Genomic DNA, 22,958 nt, shown 5'->3' with positions numbered 1-22,958 from the left:
TTATCTTTACTGCCACTGGAATAAATCAGCACAATTAGATTTCAAACTACAGCTCAAATCCATACTGCAGGAAGATTTTGGAGCAGGTACTGCAGAGGTTTACTAGAATAATTCCAGAGATGGAGGATTATAGTTGCGTTGATAGACAGGAGAAGCCATGATTGTTCTCCTTGGAGCAGACCAGGTTTAGGGGAGATTTAATAGAGGTATTTAAAAGGGTTTAGTTAGGGTAAGTGAAGAGAAGCTCTTTCCAGTGACTGAAGGGTCAATAACCAGAAGACACAGATTTTTTAGGGGAGAGTTTTCTCCCTGTAGGGCGGGCCGGTCGGGAGCATACGCATGAAAGAGCGCAGAAATCTCCCTGAGGCACGGAGCTACCTCAGTAAGATTAAGTTGAGTTTGAAACTTCACAATAAAAAAAGTTAAAAATCACAGCATCACAAGAGCTGGGACATGTTTATCAAATGTTTAATAAATATTTATTAACGTAATAAACCCTTCATGAAACCTCATCCCGACCGTGGATGAGGTTTTGTGAAAAATGTGAGGCAACCTGGGCTTTTTGCCTGCCCGCCAGCTTTAAGGTTGGATGGGCAAGCCCTGTCAAATTTATTAATGGCCTTAATAAGCCTTTGACAGTTCAGCGGGCGCACAGCCGACTCCAGTGCACGCCTGCCAAATGAAAGATCGGAATGATGCGTGGTGACATCGGGACGCACGCCCGACATCACCGTGTGTCATTTTACGCATCAGTGTGCCAGGCCCGCCCCTGCACGTCGAACAGAAAATCTTGGCCATAATGATTATCAAGAGAACCTGACGTTATGTAAGGAAAACTTTTTTTAACACAGAGAGTTGTGGCTGGGAACACATTGCCTGATAGATTGATGGATACAGATTCAACAGAAGCCTTCAAATGGGGAATTGGATAAATCCTTGAAGGAGAAAAAATGCAGGGGTGTGGAGAAAGAGAGTAACTGGCTTGTTTTTCAAAACAGCCAGCACAAATTGGATGGGCTGAATGACCTCCTTCTCTGCAAAATGATTCAAAGACAATTTTTCCAATTTGAGGCAGTTACTCCATTTTATTTGTGCTTCTGAGCCTCTCTGTCATGCAGGGCCACTGGGATCCTGACCTCATTACAGCCTTGGTCCAAACCTGGACTAAACAGCTGAACTCAAGAGGTGAGGTGAGGGTGACTGCCCTTGACATCAAGGCCGCATTTGACCAAGTGTGGCATCAAGGAGCACTAGCAAAACTGGAGTCAATGGGAATCAGGGGGAAATCTCTCCACTGATTGGAGTCATACCTAGTACAAAGGAAGATGGTTGTGATTGTTGGAGGCCAATCACCTTAGTCCCAGGATATCAGTGCAGGCGTTCCTCAGGTTAGTGTCCTAGGCCCAACCATCTTCAGCTGCTTCCTCAATGCCTTCCTTCCAACATAAGGTCAGTGGTGGGAGGTCTGCTGATGATTGCACAGTGTTCAGTACCATTCAAGACTTATCAGACACTGAAGCAGTCTGTGTTCATAAGGCCTGGACAATGTTCAGGCTTGGACTGACATTTGTGTGATACAAGTAGCCCATCTTCAACAAGAGAGACTCTAACCATCTCCCTACAGCATTACCATCCCTTTATTCCCCATATCAACATCCTGGGGATTTACCATTGAGGAGAAACCGAACTGGACCAGCCATGTGACTACAAGAGTAGGTCAGAGGCTGGGAATTCTGTGCAGAATAACTCACTTCTTGACTCCCAAAGCCTGTCCACCATCAACAAGGCACAAGTCAGGAGTGTGATAGAAGACTCTCCACTTGCCTGGATGAGTGCAGCTCCAACAGCTGTCAAGAAGCTTGACACCATCCAGGACAAAGCAGCCTGCCTCCTTGGCACCCCACCCATAAACATTCACTCCCTCGACCTTTGAAACACAGTGGCAGCAGCGTGTACCATCTCAAGATGCACTGCAGCACTCACCAAGATTCCATTCACAGCACTTTTCAAACACTCAACATTTACCACCTAGAAAACAAGGGCAGCAAATGCATATGAACACCACCAACTGCAAATTCCCCTCCATGCCACACATCATCCTGATTTAGCACTATATCGCCATTCCTTCACTGTCGCCAGACCAAAATTCTGGAACTCCCTTCCTAACGGCACTGTGGGTGTCCCTACATCAGGTGGGCTGCAGTAGTTCAAGAAGGCAGCTCACCACCATCTTCTCAAGGGAAATTAGAAATGGGCAACAAATACTGGCCTTGCCTGCAATGCTCACAGCCCATGAATGAATTATAAATATATATATTTCACAACAGCAAATGTTCGGGTCCTCCCCTTTAAAGGATTGACAAACCGGTCACAGCATGGAATAAAGCACCTTTGAACCACACCCAACAGTCTGTATGGCCTCGGACTGCATGGGAGCAAGAGTTTGTGTGATATTCCATCTCTGGACATATGCAGATGTTTTACAAAACAGTATTTAGCAATAACTTAGAGGAGGATACTGCATCGGAATTTCAGAATAACCTCCTTTATTGCAATGTCCTTGAATCTTTGTCAGCAAGTTCATTCATGTAGCACCTTTAACATAGTAAAACATCCCAAGATGCTTCACAGGAGCAATCCTTGGAGAGACGATGGTGAAGGGATGTAAATCAGGAATCCGCAAGATCCCAAAATTGGCAACGGGATCTGGAGGACTGTGAGGCTGGAAGATGCTATGACGATCCAGAGGGATGAAGCCAGGGAGGGATTTTGAAATAAGGATGGGAATTATTGACAATCAGAGTAGTTCAGCTATGAAAGAAAGTTTCTTTGCTGGATCCAAACTTTTAAAGGAAGTTTTTAAGTTTTTCATTTCAACTGCGAATGTGCCCCCATATCAGAGCCAAGAGTTACACCCACCCAGACAAAATAAATGAAAAAGACAGCCGTAATGAGTTTTTGTTGGCTGGTAATTGCAGTTCACCTGCAGCACTTTGAACAATGTTTCATTGATGTCAGCACCAATTTTCAACAAGTGCTCCCACTGTCAAAGAAACAAGAGCTCTTGAAACTATGAACAACAATTCAGCAATGAAATCACTTACTGTGACACAGCAGCTTTGCCCCAGGCTCTGCAATTCTTTCAGCCACAAGTGGAGACACAAGCCTTTTATAATAGGTTCTCATAGGGGAAAGAATAGGGGAAGTTGAGAATGTTTTCTTAATGCAAAGTAAGTTAAGGAGAGATGTATTAGGAGTATTCAGAATTATAAGGTTTTGATACAGTAGATAGAAAAAGTTAGATGGAAAAAAAGATACTGATTTAAGGTAATTGGTAAGAACCCAGGGAGGATAGATTTTTTTTAGTTCTTATGATCTGGAAGAGTGGATGCAGTTTCAGTAAACAGATTTCAAAATGGAATCCAGTATACACTTAAACAGTAAAAATTTCCAGGGCTAGAGCAGGGAACTCGGGCTAGTTGGGTAGGTTTTTCAAAAATCTAACACAGCAACGATGGGCCAAATGACCTTCTCTGCTATATGACTCTACACTTCTCTGGTTATTGAGTTTATTCCTCTCCTCTTGGGGCTTTCTGTATTTTCTCATCCTCTGATAAGTGACTTCTTAGTCCTGATTGTCATCATTAGCTGTGGTAGCCCTGTAAACATTTTTGGTCATGTCCCCAAGGTAACAAAGCAAAATTCTAATAGTTACTGGATCTGCACGGTCCCTCCACTAACTTCTTCCTAACTCTGAAAAGCAGCAGAGTGTCACGTCAGATCTCATTCAAATCTTAATCAATAGACAAATTTTCTGAAGAAGATATATAGCCTTGACTTACTTGGGAGGAGCGAGAACCTCCTCCAGAAACTCTTCAATTTTGTTATTATCTGTCTTGAGCTCGCCATTGTAAATGAGTAAAGGTGGCTGACAGCCTGGTGCAATATCTTTCAACATGTGTGGGTTCCTGCAATGGAAATGGATATTCATTATGTTTCGAGACATCACTAATGCCTAAGCGAAGCCTGGGGCTCAGGTAATTCAGTGACCGGAAAACAAAGTGGAAAAAGGGATGAAGCGATGGGAGAGTATGCGGCAAGTTGCACATCTACAGATTGGGGAGAGATTAACACCCGGAGCTCATGTCCCAGCAAAACAAACCCAAAATATGACAAAATGCTGCACACAACTGCAATCCAAGCATAGTAAATTGTGGTACGATTTGCTTTTTAGGTAATGCAGCGTGTAAACATTCTACAGGCCTATTTCTTCATACATTTTACTGCACGTTTGTTTTAATAGATTGGGGAGGAATATTTGTACAGTGGGTGCCTAGAGGCCTCCAATGTTGTTGATGTCCAGAGACCCTCAATCTGCCTCTGAGACTTCCTGACATGATGAGAATCTTTAAAAATAATGAGGCTGCTCCTATGAACTCCTTGCTGGCTATCTTAGGAACATAAGAAATAGGAGCAGGAGTATGGATCAGACAAGCCTGCTCCGCCATTCAATGCAATCCATCTGCCCTTCAGCAATTTTTTTTCAATCTTCTCTTTAATCCCCATTTTCAAGCTCCATTGTCAAGCTCCCAATCTTCTATCCTTAAGATATTAATGTTGGGCTATAACTCCATGAGGTTCCAGTGCTCTCCCATACTTCATCCAAGTGGCTATTAATTATTCATGTGAATGAGGCTGATTACTGTTTTTTTGAGCACAAGAAGTAGAGTGGGAGGATTACTGAGTGCATTGCTGTCCTCCAATATCCCCCGCACATGCTCTTCCACAATGGAACACTGGGGCAGTCAGGAGGCGGAATCTTATCTGATTTTCCCTAGTCCTTTTAATCCTTCTACCAATTACTTTAAACGCACACCCCCTGGTTATTGACCTCTGGGAAATAGATCCTTCGTATCCACTCTCTCTAGGCCCCTCAAAGTTCTATACACTTCAATTAAATCTCCCTTCAGCCGTTCCTGTTCCAAAGAAAACAACCCCAAAATATCCAATCTTTCCTGTTAATTAAAATTCTCTAGTCCTAGCAACATCCTTCTAAATCTCCTCTGTACCCTCTCTAGTGCGATCACATCCTTCCTGTAATTTGACGGCTCTCAAAGTCCTCCTGTGTTAATCTGAAAAACTGAACCTTATAGCAGGTCAATGTTTCTGGTGATAGCTGGAGTCATGCTCAATAACTCGACCTGGTGCACCTCTCCTGGAGAAGGCTTATGTGGGCAGCCACTGCAGTCACAGGAGTTGCTTATATTCCAGTATAAATTCAGAATCCTTTGACTAGTTAATATTATGTGGTTTTGAATTTATAAGCACCTCACCTCATCGCATCACAGGCTTCAGTCCTGGGCAGTATCTTCTCAGGATTTTAGGAGACTACTATATTGTACAACTCCAGAGACTTAAAAAAACATTGCCCTTTGCAGATCTTTCCCTTCCTATAGCTGACAAAACAACACTTTCATCTAGCTTCCCCTTAAATGCATCTGCGCTATTCAATTCAACTAATGTTTGTGGTAGCAGGTTCCACATTCTAACCATCCTGGATAAGGAAGTTTCTCTTGAATTTCTCATTGGATTATTAGTGACTATCTTATATTTACCTAGTTTTGGTCTATCAAAATCCTTCATAATCTTAAGTACCTCTATCACCCCTCAGCCTCCCATTTTGTAGAGAAAAGTGCCCCAGCTTATTCAAATCTTCCTGATTGTATAAACCATGCAATGCATCTCCCCTATCATTTGTTGTTTCTTCCTGTACTATTTTGAGATCTGCTCCTATATCACAACAGTGGCTAAGCTTCAGAAGTATTCAATTGCCTGCAAAATGCTTTGGGACATCCCGAGGTCATTAAAACAAAAATGCAGGTTCTTTCTTTGCTACCTGACTGCTTGCTTGTTGCAACAATTAGGTATTTTGTTTGAGGATCTTTTTCTTTCCAAACTTCGAGTTTCTTTTTGGCGCCTGGCTCCTCACTATCAGCATTGTTTACTCTTTGACCTTATGCCTTAAGGGAAATCCATTGACCTGCCACAGACTGATTTATGCATGAATTTTGTGACCATCTACCCCACCCATGTTACATATCCTCCACCCACAGCCTAATACTCGGCTATATTAACAAAGGACCTGTGGTTTATTGTCAAATTTAACTACTGATGTTCAAAAAAACCTCCAAATTATAGTCTCAAACCATAGAAAATGCCGGGGAAGCAAATATGTGAAGGGAAAGTAACATTTGAGGCGCAAAAACTGCTTGTGCCAAAAAGGTCACTCCTCGCCTTGTTTACTTGTTAAATACACAAAATGAGGAAGGGAATATTTTTCAGCTGCTGACAGGAAGCATTGCAGATTCAGAGTTAAGTGTTCTCTACCATTCCAACCACATGAATCAACCCCAAAACACTTCCTATAACACTACTGCGACATGTGACTTGTCACACCACAGAATATGTCATCGTAATCTCTCAGAGTTTAATAGCTCAACTCTGATTTGCACCAACTGTTGTGTACCGCAAGCCTTTTGCCAGGAAGAATTACTGAATTAAGACTATTCAAATTCCAATCAAGCAGAGAGAAAAAAACCCTTTCTTCCCATTGACTTTCTCTAGCTATTTGAGCCTTTTGGAACCTGTTCATTCATAAAGACCAGTTTGGATGTAACTGATATATTTTTACACCAATTGGAACAACATTTTTTGAGAAAAGCTAATATACTTGCAATATTGCAACATGGCACAAGGTGACAAAATAAATAATTGAGGGATAGCGTGCACCTCAGAGTTTGACATCAAACACAATAGTGACATGGAGCACAGCAAGAAACAAAGATAGACAGAGAGAGAGAGAGAAAGGGAGATAGAGATAGACACACAACATTTTGAATACCTAGCCATATTTTGAACTATATTACACAATTGATCTTCTGTGGGTTTGCTCAGAGAATTAAAACAATTTTAAAATATTAAAAATATGCTCTGCTCTCCTCCATTTATGCTTTATGTGCTCTTCATTCCAATATGTTTTAAGAATGTTTTTCCTTTCATAATTGGCTTACAATCCTTAGTCTTTGTACTCAATATAATTGTCCTTCTTTTCAGTTATTATTTATCATTATTTACCATAAACCTTTATTTACTTATGCAAATTAGATGTATTCTTGTATACCAGCAGCCATTTCAAAATTTCATACTTACCCCTCAATACATCCACTGTGACTAAATCCGAGAATTTAAATGATCAATGTTGCACTTGCACTCCATATTATAACCAACAGGAGGGAAATGGAGATAGCATTATGTACATGGGACTAAGGTTGCTAACTGTGATTGAATGTATTCATGGAAGTCTGATCACATGACTTGCCCCCTACATTCTTGCCATTTGTCACCAACACATCCATCATTGTGACGTACAGCCTTCCTACGCCAAATGGAAAACAAAAACACTCAAGACCCAATTGGATGATACTTGACTGTCAGCCAAACAGCCTTCCCCCCACCACCCCATACCGCTCCCTCCTCCCCCCTCTCCCCCATTTTCAATATTTTTATATCTGGCAAAGAAAGATGTTCAAAGATTTTTTTTAATTTTAATGTCCTGATGATTTTTTTCTCCAGGGTTGCACACAGCTGTGTCCTGGAGATGGATCCTCAATTCCTGGAGACTCCAGACCAACCCCGGAGGGTTGGTAACACTAGAATGGGATTGTGTGGAGAAACCGACTGGCAAAGACCAGGGCCAGAGTTGAGAGCAGCACTGACCAGAATGTAGAGCAAAAGCATCGTGTGCAAGCACATGAATAGGGGTGAATAATTGGACAAACAGGTTTCAGAGTGGGACCTGGCCAGCTCAGAGTTGAAGCAGGGAGGGAGGGGAGATAGGGGCTGTTGGGAGACACAGGGAAAGAACAGGATGGTGGGTGTGGAGTTGAGATTTGGGGGGAAGGGAAAATATCAAGAGCCTAAAATGATTTTTCAGAGCTGTAATCTGATCACTTGGCCTTGTCACTTTAATTTTATATTACAATTGCATTCCTCATGCAGGCATGGCCATAGACTTTGAGGCATGCAGTAGTTCACAGGAGTTGAAGTGCAGTGATCTGGCTCAGAATATTGAGCCTCAGCTCAGTAGGCTGGACCATGAAGTATCAGAATTCAGCACAGGAACAAGCCATTTTGCTCAAGTGATCCAGGCCGAGTTTATGCTTTACATGAGCTGCCTCCAACCCTCCATCATCAAGATCACAGCACATCCGGACAGAATAAATAGGAATAATCTATGCCCATTGGTGGAAAGGTCAAGGACCAGAAAATGCCAATTTAAAGCGATTGGAAAAAAAATCAAAGGTGATATGAGGAGAAACCTTTTTACACAGCAAATGGTTAGGATTTGGAATGCTCTGCCTAAAGGATGAAGGCAGATTCAATTGTGGCTTTAAAAAGAGAATTGGATAATTATCTGAAGAGAAAACATCTGCAAGGCTACTGGGAAAAGGCAGGGCAATGGGAATAGTTGAATTGCTATTGCAGAGAGCTGGTATACACATAAGGGGCTGAATGGCCCCCTTCTGTGCTGCAACCAATCTATGCATCCAATCAACATGTCCTTCTAATGTCCAGCTACTTATTAATAAACAGTGACACCTCCTGCAAGGTGAAGACAGAGAAGCTGTGACACTTCTCACGAAGAAACAGCTGAAAATACTAATCGCCTAAGCTTACACATAATGAACCAGGTTTTCATGTTCAGTAAAGACATGTCCTATTCATAACTTTAAACCTGGGCTGCACTCAGTACACTGTCTTTTATTTTTTAAAAAGGGTCAATTACAAGACTGTTAAGATGGCTGCCAAGGGTCAGGTGACATTTGCAATTTTTGCACAGACAAAGGATTAACTTATGTCTGAAAATGTCTCTGGAAAGTTCTTAAATGCAAATGAGTTTCCCAGGTGCAAAGGGACCATCCTTACCAGCTCAATGGAAGAGATCTAACAAAGAATGACTGCCAAATGTGTCAGAGCCATGAGGATAGAATATCAAATAAAGTCTTCCAGTGAGCTAATCATGGCTGGTATGTTGATGGGTTGCCAATCATTCACCCATTGTATATCACTTACCCTGGCTTTGACCCATTATGCAGAAAATGGTAAGGCATTGAAATTTGCCATCATGTGACTGAAACTAGCTTCTGATACCAAGTCCTTTATTATTCCAAGAACCAGAGAGAAACTCAGTCAGCCTACACAAGAACACCATCTGCAGGGAACATCAGCAGCAGCAAAAGGCGATATACCCATACCTTTTTGAATCCGGAGACAGTTACATCTATAAGGTCTCTTAGTTTGGTTCCTATTCCAAGCTCACCAATAAAGAAACTTTATCTCCTGGTAAGAATAAACTACAAGTGGCTAACTTTGTGACCTGCTGACTATCCATCCCTACTGCCTTTTCCCAGTAGCCTTGCAGATATTTTCTCTTCAGATAATTCAGAATCCTACAATAACCCCTGACATATGACTACAGTTATGGAAACTGCCTGAATCACGCTTTCAGAGTGAAATGCTGCCTTTGCCATGCCTGCAATGACAGTTTTTCCTAAGATGAGCAAAACACATGAACTATAAGCTTTTCTTTTATTTATAACTTGTAAAAATGCACTATTCTCTTGAACTGCATCTTTCGTGTGTGTGTGTGTGTGTGTGTGTCAGTGACGAAATGTTTAGGCTTTCAGGGTGAATGCCTGAATAAATAACCCTCTTTATTTAAACCCACAATATCTTGCTGCCATTATTTAAATTGACTACACACTCCAGGGGCTAAGAAACACACACATCTCCCTCTTCGAAAACCACACTGATTACAGACAGTAAGGAGTACAAAGGGTATAAATTACCATGGCTCCAACCCATTATGCACATAATGGAAGGCACTGAAATTTTCCATCATGTGACCAAAACTAGCTTCTGATACCACATACTTTATTAATCCAAGAACCAGAGAGAAACTCAGTCAGCCTTCACAAGAACACCATCTGAAGAGAACAACAGCAGCAGTAAAAGAGTACAAAGGGTTTCAGTTCTCTCCTGACCCTGTCTGTAACAAGGGTGACATAGGGAGCAGGAGACAGAGAAAATTAGCAAAAGCAGATGCAGATTTTGAGGGGCATCATACAATCTAGCAGAAGAAGCAATAACTTCCCCAGATTCAAAGAAAGCACTGCTTAATTTAATGGGAACATTTGTGCAATAGGCCACTGAATTGAGAAACATAACATTCACATGAATGATCAGCCACACAAAACCAGAAACACCAGTTGCTGAAACTTCACCATCAACAACCCCTTCTCAATAATTTTAAGCACAACCAGCTTTGAAATAATTTTTACAATCTCTAACAATTTTTATTGTTGCGGAAGCTGATCTTCATTGGCAAAGAACAACCATATCCTTACATAATTAAACAGCAAAACCTGAAAGGAATGACTGGTATAGAGATGTTGATGTGGCCCTGTTCAACATCTCAGGGGAGGGTACAATGGTAATGAAAAATGAGACGGGCAGGTTGGAGAAGTGATTGAAGGATGGCAAAGTTATGAATTTAACACCGTTCTTTCACAGTTGACTTTCAAGCATTCATGGCATTCAGCAACAAAGTGGCTCATTGTCACATCTCCTTGTGCCTCTTTGTTTCTTGGATCAACAGTTAGTTCAGATCAGACAGCACTCACCTCTTCATATCCACTGTGTTAATGGTGAAAGCAACTTTCTTTAACCACAGGATCATGAACAAGCGTTGGGAGAACGGACAGTTCCCAATGCTCTCACCATTGTCACTAGCCTGCACACAAAGAAGATGTTCAAAAGTTAGGGTTCTCGTCGTTCAGTTAGCTAGTGCAAAACACAGGCATTTTTTTATTATTTTTTCAAAATGTGCAACTCTTGCACAGTTCTGGTTTACAGTTACCTGGCATTATTGTATCTGTATGGACTGCACTAAAGGCCAAAAAAGTAGGTAATAAAGGAGTTTTTGAGGGAGAAGGGATGCACAATAAATGGAGGGATTGAGGAATAATTCTTTTGTGATACAGTGGCCAAAGCCTCAATGGTTATGAATGGTCTGGGGTGGGGGTGGGGAGTCTTGGTGAAGGGAGACAGCCGATGGGAAAAACATCCAGTAAAGAGGCAGAGTCTTCACCAAGATGTTTCTTTCTGGCTAAATCCTAATCACTTGTGCGTGGTGCTATTCCAACAAAATTAACCGGTTGTTTTGCTTCCCAGTGATGAAACATTGGCCCCTTAAGAAGGTCTTCAGTCAAAACATGATGTAAAATCGGACAAGAGTACCATGCTAATTTGTCAATGAAGCAGCAGTTGTGCTATGTATGAGGCAGTTACACAACCAAATAAAATGCTGTTGTGTTGGAAACTGCTGTACATTGGACAGTGTATGGTCAGAATAACTGCCTACAACAGGAAGAATATAATACAACAATAATTATCAGGAAACGTTTTGCAGAGAACTGGGAGTGGGTTTGTGTTTAGAGTTTCCTTAAAGAAAGAATGCACATTTCTATATCACCTTTCACATTCTCAGGGTAACCCAAAGCATTTTACAGCCAGTGTAGAAGTAGGAATGTGATGAAGGTTTCCTGCCCAGTATGATTCAATGCTTTATGAATTTGCCACATGATTTTTGATGAATCGGTGTATCTTTTTTATCTTTAACACTTCTGGTATGCTTGATTATAGAACTCCCTATAGTTACACAACTTCATTCCTAAGAAAACAGAAAATACTGGAAATACTCAGACAGTCAAGCAACATCTGTGGAGAGAGGAGCAGAGTTAACATTCCAGGTCAATGACTGTGTAAAAAGGTCCTTAATCTGAAACATTGGGCAGAATTTTACATTTGGCGTGCGGGTGTGCGCCTGATGCACCAGAACATAATATGACACGCGATGATGTCGGGCATGAGACCCGGAGTCGGCTGTACGCCCGCCGATAATTGAAAGGCTTATTAAGGCCATTAACGGACTAATTAATTTCAAAGATAAAAACAAAAAAACTGCGGATGCTGGAAATCCAAAACAAAAACAGAATTACCTGGAAAAACTCAGCAGGTCTGGCAGCATCGGCGGAGAAGAAAAGAGTTGACGTTTCAAAATGTCAACTCTTTTCTTCTCCACCGATGCTGCCAGACCTGCTGAGTTTTTCTAATTAATTTCAAATTTATGCTGCCCAGTCTAACGGTTAGCGGGCAGGCGAAAAGGCAAAGCGGCCTTTACATTTTTTTGGAAACCTTATCCACGAGCGGGATGAGGTTTCCCAAAGCTATTACAAATTAAATAAAAACTTTCTTTTGACATTAAAAACATGTCCTATCTCATGTCCTATCTCAGGCAGTGAGTACCAGACTCCCACCACCCTCTGGGTGAAAAAAATTCTCCTGAACTCCCCTCTTAGCCTTCTACCTCTTACCTTAAATCTATGCCACCTTGTTATTGACCCCTCTACTAATGGAAAAAATGCCTTCCAATCCAACCTATCTATGCCCCTCACAATCTTATACACCTCTATCAGGTCCCCTCTCAATCCTTTGCTGCTCCAAAGTAAACAACCCCAGCCTATCCAATCTTTCCTCATAGCTCAGACCCTCCAGCCCAGGCAGCATCCTGGTAAATCTCATCTGCACCTTCTCCAATGCAATCACATCCTTCCTATAATGTGGTGACCAGAACTGCATGCAGTACTCCAGCTGTGGCCTAAGCAGTGTTTTATACAGTTCCAGCATAACCTCCCTGCTCTTGTATTCTATGCCTTAGCTAATAAAGGCAAATATCCCATCTGCCTTCTTAACCACCTTATCTACCTGCCCTGTCACCCTCAGGGGTCTATGGATATGCACAACAAGGTCCCCCTGATCTTCAGTACTTTTCAGGGTCCTACCATTCATAGTGTAATCCCTTGCCTTGTTAGCCCTCCCCCAAGTGCATTACCTCACATTTTTCTGAGTTGAATTCCATTTGCCACTGCTCTGTCCATCTGACTAGTCCATTAATATCCTCCTGCAGTTTACGGCTGTCCTCCTCACTATTTGCCACCCTACCAATTTTTGTGTCACCTGCAAACTTCTTGATCATACCCCCTACATTTAAGTCCAAGTCATTTACGAACACCACAAACAGCAAGGGCCCCAGCACCGAGCTCTACAGAACCTCACTGGAAACAGACTTACAGTCACAGAAACATCCCTCTGCCATCACCCTCTGCTTCCTGCCTCTCAGCCAATTTTGGATCCAACATGCCACTTTGCCCTGGATCCCATGGGCTCTTACTTTCTTGACCAGTCTGCCATGAGGGGCCTTATCAAGAGACTTGCTAAAGTTCATGCAGACCCCATGAAAAGCATTACCCTCATCAACACTCCTGGTTACCTCCTGAAAAATATTCAATCAAATTTGTCAAACACGACCTTCCCTTAACAAATCCATGCTGACTACCCCCAATTAATCCATGTCTCTCCAAGTGCAGATATATTCTGTCCCTCAGAATTCTTCCTAGTAACTTCCCCACCACCAAAGTTAGGCTGACTAGCCTGTAATTTCCTGGCCTATCCCTTCCTCCCTTTTTTAAACATGGGTCAACCTTAGCAGTCCTCCAGTCCAGTCCATTATTCAATTCAATAAAAGCAACACGCTTCCTATTCCGGGGCAACTAGTAGGTGCATTGGGCAAATAAACAGACAAAGTGTATTGAGACGAGGGCTAGGGTAGATGGAAAAGGTTGCAGTGAGCTGGATACTGGGCCTCCTGCTCTACAATAACCTTATTATATCATCTTGCAATACTCGATACAATAATCTCATGATATGATCTAACATTTTTTTCCAAAGCACGCTCTAGTCATAAAATTTGTGAAATTTATTACATAACAGTTCAAATTTGACATTACATAAAGTGTAATACTGTTCAGTTTCTTCCAATACAGGACATGAGATCCCTTACTACACTTGCCATTGCACGTTATCTTACAATGTAATTTTACATTTCATGTCAAACATTTTCTGGCGCATACAGCCGAGGGGTTTCCAGCCCCTTGGCTTACTATGTCGGGAGCACCTTAGAAAGAGGCCTTTCCCTGTCCAGCCTTTGCAGTGGCTGCACCTAGCCTTAGTGCATCCTCAGCATGTAGTCCTGGACCTTGAAATATTCAATAATTTGACCTAACTGTCCTACATACACGCTGTGTATACGCTGTGAGTGCAGAAGTAGCAGATTCTCCTGCTCTGCCTCGCCCTACATTGATACATTCCACACTATTGTCACACTTAATTTACTCAATCTAATCTTCTGACCTGCACCCTGGCACTGATTCAAGATTAGCTCATTTCTTGACAAGGGATCAGCCAATTTTAAATGCGGAAGGAAAGAAGCTAAAATCAAATAGACGTACATTGATCAGTTTTATGTTGGACATGAATGCTTGCTTTGTCTGAGAAATAAGATCAACTAGGAAGCTGAATCTAGGGCAATGGAAAGGCTGGCGATGCTTTCAACTATGGAATCTGGATTTGAATCCTGCCCAGACAAATGTGATAAATGTCTCCTCAACCTTCTGTTAGTGTTGAGAAACATATTTGAAATCAGATTGAGCAAACCCAAACTAGGGCAAGTTGTCAGGATCATGTCTGCAAGTATTTAAAATAGTAGTTGGCAAGCTAGGGGACAAGGAATGCTGGTGTGGGATGTGGAAAAGTTCTTAATCCTTAAGGAGAGGAACGTCAATGCTGAATGGTGAAACACTTGTGCACCAAAGAACTTCCAAATCAATGTTTGGGAGGATGAAGGTACATGGCTGAGGCTGATGAAATGGACCCTGCCATATTGAACTGAAATAATTTGATGACACTTGATCTTCAAGTGTTCCAGCATTGACATCCCACATCTCAAGGAGCCTTGTGTTTGAAGCAGGACATATTTGTATTCTTCAACTGTAAACATTCATCTACACATATTTATATGTTTTAAAACTAACTCTCTGCTCTTATTAACAAAAGAAAATGCAGAGAAGTGCTCCTGCTCTATCAGGACTACCAATGAATCATAACTCCGCAATGGTGGTACTGAATGCCTGGGCATGGAGCATTGCTGTCTCCACTGAAGGGAAGTAAGGTGGAATTCTCTATATCATTTGGCACCAGGAATGACTCTGTTTCCTGAAAATCTGGTTGCAATGTTGATTGAAGTTGTGAACAAGCATAATTGGAAGACACTCACGTTTCAGAGCTGTGAGATGGCGTGGCCATTTTTGTGAGCAGAGGTCTGTTCAGACTAAGTATCCGACGAATGATTGTAAAAGATAGCAAGTGTACCTGGGTGCGAATGTGGAGGAAACTCTAGGCCTCACAGCTTGCCCTGAGCCACTTACTGCCCCTCCAAGTGCTAAATGGCTGTGGTGCAGTCTGCCAGGGGCAGGTTTCAAAGTGACATTTTCAGTGGCAGGGTGACAAATTCTACCAATCATGAAATCCTGCCCACTATTACTGGATTTACAGTTTTCTTATAGCAGTCCTAATGCTGAAAGTAACAATGTATTAATGATTGAATCAGGATGTCAGATGACATTGAGATGTTTGCCTTCTTCTACTCTGTCTAAAATTGACAAGACTGTGTCTCTTTTCGTTGTTACTTGCAACTTCAACTCTAATTCAAGAGAGATGGTGGCATAGTGGTGATGCCACTGGTCTAGTAATCCAGAACCCCAGGTTAAGGCTCTGGGGATGGGCGGGTCAAATGTCACCATTGCAGCTGGTGGAATTTGAATTAAATTAATAAATCTGGAATTGAAAACTAGCCTCAGTAATGGCAACCACAAAACGATCATTGATAGTTCATAAAGACCCCTCTGGTTCACTAATGCCTTCAAGGAGAATTCTCGATAGCACTGACTGCTCCTTCTCACCTGTTGAACTAGTTAGTCCTCAAAACCCCTCTTTAACTTTTAAAAGCTGCAGGCTCAACAAACTAAGGTAGCCTGAAAGACACCTCAGCAATTTTGTAAATTGAAGGATGCAGGGTGACAGAAACTGTGAGCAATAAATATCATCTGTTGTCAGCTGCATCTTTCATTTTCACTTTTATTTATGGTGATGGAGCAGTCAGAACATCTGGATTTTTAAGTCCAGCTGGTATTTACATTCTGAATCTCTCCAGGAGTTCTTCAGAAACCTTCTTTGTACAGCTCGCAAAAAAAAATTAGTGCCATCTGTCTGATGCCACAGAGAAGGATAGGGAAGACAGAAGTATAATTAGGATTGAACATATAGATATTTTTTGTGAGGGTTTCACTGAATAATTATGCTCTTGCAAAGCATTAAAGAGGGTACTCTAATCAGATTCTCTTCTGACATAACCAGAAATTCGTTGCGTTGTCATTAAATCAGGTCAGATGTTGGTTGTTAGCCAACAGGATCAGCTTTGAGAGCAACTGGGACATATCCAAGTAGATGATAAGTCAAGCAATAAGTCCATTTGGAACAGTCAGGCAATGATCATCTCCAACAAGAGAGAATCTAACCATCACCCCTTGACGTTCAATGGCATAACCATCACTGAATCCCCCACTGTCAACATCCTTGGGGTTCCCATTGACCAGAAACTGAACTGGACTAGCCATATAAGTACTGTGGCTACAAGAGCAGGTAAGAGGCTAGAAATCCTGCAACAAGTAACTCACCTCCTGACTCCCGCAATCTACAAGGCACAAATCATGAGTGTGATGGAATACTCCTCACTTGCCTGGATGAGTGCAACTCCAACAACACTCAAGAAGCTTGACAACATCCAGGGCAAAGCAGCCCACTTAATTGGCACCACATCCACAAACATTCCCTCCCTCCACCACTGACGCACAGTGTGTACCATCTACAAGATGCACTGCAGGAATTCAAAAAGGGTCCTTCGACAGCACCTTCCAAACCCATGACCACTGCCATCTAGAGGGACAAGGGCAGCAGATAGATGGGAACACCACCACCTGGAAGTTCACCTCTAAGCCACTCACCATCCTGACTTGGAAATATATCCCCATTCTTTCACTGTCGCTGGGTCAAAATCCTGGAACTCCATCCCTAACAACACTGTGGGTGTACCTATGCCATATGGACTGCAGTGGTTCAAGAAGGCAGCTCACCATCACCTTCTCAAGTGCAACTAGGGATGGGCAATAAATGCTGGCCCAGTCAGTGAAACCCACATCCCCTGAATGAATATATTAAAAATGAAGCAAAAGTCAAAGAAGGCAGCAAGGATGATGGGTGCAGAAGTACAGAGCTAGAGATCAAGAGTGATCAGTGACCGCATTTATGATCTAGGCTGGTGTGACAGTAGCTAAAACTGGTTAAAGTCAATGGGGATTACACACTTTCTCCATTGTAATCTGCTGTCATCATTTTCCACCTCGACAACCTATACCAATTGCAACTTTTAAATTACAGGCCACATTCTGTATTTACTCTTTCTGGATCTAAGATCATTCTGATCACATTTGCTTTATTTCTGAATTTGTCTTTGCCATTATAATCCAAAACCACTTGATAGACTGCACTTTGCTGCATTTCATTGATGTCTTGACTCCTTAAAGAGAGTAATGTCCATTTTGAAAACACATGGCTTGCAGAATTTCCTCAGGAATCAATATTTATTTCTCGATAAGCTTGCAATAATTATGCCAACATAAATTTTTCAGGGTGCATAATACCAGGTGTAAATGACAGGAATCATTGACTGAGCAAATGGTGCTGGCATCAAATATCACTCATATAATGAGCTCTGCATGTAATGAAAAAACCTTGAGAGCAATCTAATCCTAAAACCACTCAAGCTTCCCTTTTACAGTCAAATCAACCCTTTGCTAGATCTCAGCATGTAACTCACCCTGTATATCCATTATTCCAGACCTAATCTATCAAAATTCTGATTAAAGTCCAGTCTGCAATTTAGTCCCCACGATCTATTATTTATCCCATGTACAAAAGTCATCTGCACCCCTTAAATAGATTCCGACATGTCACTCTATATCTTATCAATACACTAATATATCAGTATTACTGTCAAAAACAAACACAAACTCAATTTGTGTAACCATTAAAACATGAGGGCAGTGGAGATGGACGATGTAGGAAAGGATTTATATTAGACTGGTTTTTGGGCAAAAGAATAGCAAATTTAACCCGATAAAGTGTAAATGCTCACCACAACTAAACTAAATTGATTGAGACACAGTAAACGGTCTTCAGAACAGTGCTAAATGCATGTTATTCAACATTTGGACTATGTGGTGGAGTAATTAAGAAAAAATAAACAGAATGACACAAATATGCATATAGTGCAGAGGGCAGCAACTGAATTAGTTTGAAACTTAAAGAAACGCACAAAAGGAAACTCATTCTGTGTATTGTTTATAAAGAATGTAGGTAAGGGCGGAACCTCTTAAAGCTGAATACTAAATGGTATAGGTTAAATAAATTGGGAATATTACTTCAAATTGAAACATGGTAGGACCAGTGGACATACATGTAAATGTGTGGAAAGCAAGTTGAAGAAACATATATGAGGAAAAAAACATTCTTAGGAGTACATGAAAGATCAAAGTAGCCACAATGGAAGCTGCTTGAGATCTCATGAGAGACAAGATACTAGAGCTTTTGATGGGCAGGAACAGCCCATGAGTCTTTCATTATTCTCATCTATTCAAAGTTCAGAGTGAAAAACAATTATGACAGAGGACAGTAACTGAATTCCTTAGATTAGACACGGACCAAAAGAAAGTTGATGTTAGTTCAAAGCTAGTTTAATTATTCTTATGCGTAATTTATACAGCAGAGACTGACATTTTAAGTTTAAACAAGTGAGGAAGTTACAATAAATTATTTAATTCAAAAATACCATTGAAATAAAATTTGACCTAAGACTTCAATATTTCCAGCTCAAACCTTACCTTAATGAACAGCTCAATCTTGGGATCCTCGGCCATTCTCTCCTTACAGTGTTCTGTAACTTGTGCACTCAAACTCACCAGCTGACCTTGACAGCAAATCCTGAGCTTTCGTGGCTGGCTTCTTAAACACTTACTTGAGACCACACCCAGCAAGTCTGGAGAAAGTTTGAAGCTTTTTAGCAGAGGCTGAGCACACTTCAGGAAGCAAGTTTCCTCTATGCCTGTTGGATCAGGTGAATTTGCTCTCTCTGTCTTGGCATAAATGCACAGGAATAGAGGTGACTTCTGCTCTCCACGATCAAACACACCAATTTTGCTTAATGTACGGTGTATGCAACCTGACACCCAGAAACTGAGAGGGTGTGGGAGGGATTATCTGACAGTTTCTCTCCTCCCAAATAGTGCAGATTTCATGTTATACACAATGGATGACTTGTTAATAGAGCTGGATTCAATGATTGGGGAAGTGATAAAATATTGGATTCTTGAAGAGGGTGTAATCTCACCAAATATTTAGTGCATACCATGCTTACGTATGCATACTTACAATAATGTTTAATGTAAACCAAGCTGACTGTATATTATTGAGGAAATGTTACCCCTAACTATTGTGTTATATTTGCATGTGTTACATATTATGTGCCTCGGATTTTCCGTGCCCACTGGTGTCAGGTGTATTTGGTGGTGTGAGCAGACAACATGGCGCGATCAGTTTTACGACAACGTGAACCAGTTTACGATCACCACTCAGCCCGCCAATGGCGGGCTGCTTTTCCCACCATCAGATGTCAGGAACCTCATTATAAGACGTCTGCATATCATTATTAGGCCTGCCCACTGGAATTGTTGCTCCCCCCCTTGGTGGATTGTCTGCCCATGTTGGCGGGAAAGCACGCTAACATGTTTCACAACAACATATAAAAGGCATGCACTTGGTGAGCTTCAATTTGAGGGGAACTCAGAGGTGAGGACACAATAACATTGTGCAGAGCTCACCAGGGTCGCCTGTTGGACTTCAAGCTTGAGGGGGCACATTTGGGGTGTGGAGGGGGCAAGGGCAGCCCTGCAGTTGAGGTAACTTGGGAAGGGTGTCTAGGGCTGCCCATCAGTAGAATATAATACACAAGCATTCAGGGTGTGAGGTAGGGTGGGAGATAGAAGCAGCCACGCATTAGGGAAATCTGTATAAAGTGACAATTCCTCGGCAACTGAGATAGTTCAGGTGCAGCCATTGATATTATTGGAGTCAGGCTTCTAGCTTATCTGCCCACTCCATGGAGCAGTCACTGCTGGAAGTGCTCACAGCCCCTTGCAATGTCAGCATCCCGGTTTGGACCAGTCTCCCCCATGGTTCAAGCTAACAGTGCAGCCTTGCAGTGTGGGTTAGGAGAATGCCTGTGCCTGAGCTGAGAGCACAGCATGCAGTCCAATGGGCAGAGTTGCTGCCAATCGGTCAGGTGGAATGGGCCAGAGATACGTGGGGTTTCGGGCAGCTATGCAGTGCAATAATCTCTGGCCATCCAAGTGGTGGCCAGCACTCCCAGGGTGGGTTAAGGGGTTTTCACACTTAACCAGGACAAGTTCTAACCATGTGTCTCTCTCTTTCATCCTGCAGGAGGAGTACATCAGGATCATGGAGCCTGGTGAACTAACTGTATGCCTCATGGCTTACAGAGAGCGAAGACGACAGAGGAGAAAGCGACTAAGGCGCCTGTCTGCGCAGAGGGAGGAGCAGCACCCTCAGGAAGAAGGGGCGGCTGGGGCTCCCGCACATGCCACTGAAGAACCACAGCGAGTCATCGCTGGTCACCACTTGGCGACACCCAGGGTCTATAGACGCTGCCTTTCATTCCTGCAGATGACCAAGATCCAGTGTCGTGAAAACTGCGCATGTCTAGGGAACTGGTCGGTCACATCTGTCACCTGCTGCAGGATTTGGCACCACAGGGACACGGAGGGCATCCACTGCCAGTGTCTGTGAAAGTGACCACGGTGCTCAATTTCTATGTCAGTGGCTCCTTTCAGGGTTCCACAGGTGACCCCTGTGGGATATCACAAGCTTCCACCCACAAATACATCCATGAGGTCACGGGTGCCATATTCACGAGTGCACACAACTTTGTGCATTTTGCCCAGATCAGTAAGCCAGGATGCAAGAGCAACTGGATTTGCCCAGATCTCTGTTTCCCACAAGTGCAGGATGCCATCGAATGCACCCACATGGTGCTTAAGCCTCTGTCACAACATGTGGTCAACTACATCAACCGCAAGGGCATCCATTCGCTGAATGTGCAGCTGGTGTGTGACCACCACAAACGCATCCTGTAGGTCTGCGCACAGTTTCCAAGGAGTGTGCACAACTCTTACATTTCCTGTCGGTCATAGATCCCTGACATATTCCAGGATCCACAGAAGCTGCAGGGATGGCTCCTGGGGAACAAGAGCTACCCTCAGAGGACGTGGCTGATGACACCCGTGTGATGGCCTCAGACTGCAGCAGAGCGACGCTGTGATAATGCTGATGTTGCAACTTGCAACTTGGTGGAGCAAACCATCGGGATGCTAAAAATGAGGTTCCAGTGCCTGGACTGGTCTGGTGGAGCCCTGCAATATAGTCCACAGAGGGTTTCACACATCGTCGTCGTCTAATGCGCCCTTTACAGCCTGGCACTGCAACGTGGATAGTTACTGGCCGAGGAGGACGTGGAGGAGATGGAGGTCTCCTCGAATGAGGAGGACACCAATGGGAATGAGGGTGAGGGGATCCTCGGAGGTGGCAATGATGGGGATGAGACCCTCGCACTGGCCAGATGAGGCAGACAGGCATGGGAGACCCTCATAGCTGCTAGATTTGTAGAGGATGACGACGACAACCAGTGAGGTGACCCCATGAGATCCTCATCTTGCATCTGTGAATGTTTGACTCCAGTCTGACATATGACAGCGCACATACCCTCTGTGATCATGTTCGTGTCATGGCGGCGCAGTGAAGGACCTAATAGTCAGTCTCACAATCTGAAGGTCCTGAGTTCAATCCTCGGAGAGGGCACCAAGGAGACATGCTGGGTGGCGGAGGAGTGGGCTGGATGCTTCCACAGGAGTTGGTGCGTCCAGCTCGCGGCCAATGCCATTCAAGAACTTAGGACGGTCACGCTCAGCCACGACGTTATACTGGGTCTCGAGGTGGCGCAGGTGCGCTGTGGTCTTCCGTCTGAACGTTCCCCTGTTTGAATCTGAACGAGTTAATTCCTTTTAACTTTCCTAATCCTGCCGTTATTTCTTGGTGCTCCCCAGACATCCACAGCGGAGGTGGAGGCAGCCAGTGATGGCCTGGCAGGCGTCCAATGGAGGGCTGAGGCCTGGTAGGCCCCAGCCTGCATTCAGCGTACTGCTTTGTGGCAGTGGCACCCTCCTCCAGTGGAGCTGGAGCTGCTGGGGTCATAGGAAGAGAGGGTTCAAATGGGCCAGCGCTATCTCCTCAGCCCGAAAGTGGACGGGCTCCTCCAGTGTGCCTTGCAATCTGAGGAGTGCAGCGGACATCCCATCCTGATGTTTCTGAGCTTGCCTTTGCAGCTCCAGCAACTGTGACAAGGCCAAGGCCAGAGGCTCGTCATCTGACTCAGACTCAGCAATGTTCTGGCCTCCAGCAGTCCTCCGAGTGCTGGACACCTGGGAAGTCCCTGCCGCTGCCCGCTGTGGGTCAGAAAGTGTGATCTGCCCACCAGGCTGTGATCCCGAGGCTATTCTAAAACTGGGTCCCACTGAGATGTGTGTCTCTGCGCTGGTGGAGGGTGTGGGTGAGCGCTGTGTTAGGACCTCAAAGAGGGTGCCTCCAGGTTCCTCTTCTGAGGTTTCTTTGGGTCTTGATTGGAAACCCTGTGTCGTGGACTCTGTCGGCTGTTTGGCAGGTGTGCCTCCGGAAGGAAGGAGAGACAATTAGTGCAT

At 43.3% G+C, this 22,958-nt stretch overlaps 1 protein-coding gene across 1 annotated transcript in view; it reads right to left on the bottom strand.

The window, feature by feature from the left end:
- The window catches only part of LOC121281223 (chloride intracellular channel protein 4-like), a 29,386-nt gene extending 10,041 nt beyond the window's left edge, over positions 1-19,345 (bottom strand). Inside the window, exons 1-3 of the mRNA XM_041194014.1 lie at positions 19,014-19,345; positions 10,743-10,852; positions 3,843-3,968 (exon numbers count right to left, since the gene is read on the bottom strand). Coding sequence (XP_041049948.1) covers positions 3,843-3,968; positions 10,743-10,852; positions 19,014-19,049 — 272 coding nt within the window. The 5' untranslated portion in view covers positions 19,050-19,345. The remainder of the gene's footprint in view (positions 1-3,842; positions 3,969-10,742; positions 10,853-19,013) is intronic.
- Between the last annotated feature and the right edge of the window lie 3,613 nt (positions 19,346-22,958).

This window comes from Carcharodon carcharias, chromosome 8 (genome assembly GCF_017639515.1).
Source record: "Carcharodon carcharias isolate sCarCar2 chromosome 8, sCarCar2.pri, whole genome shotgun sequence".
Taxonomy (NCBI): domain Eukaryota; kingdom Metazoa; phylum Chordata; class Chondrichthyes; order Lamniformes; family Lamnidae; genus Carcharodon; species Carcharodon carcharias.
The sequence above is the reverse complement of the archived record's forward strand: the minus strand, read 5'-3'. Positions and strand labels throughout refer to the sequence as shown.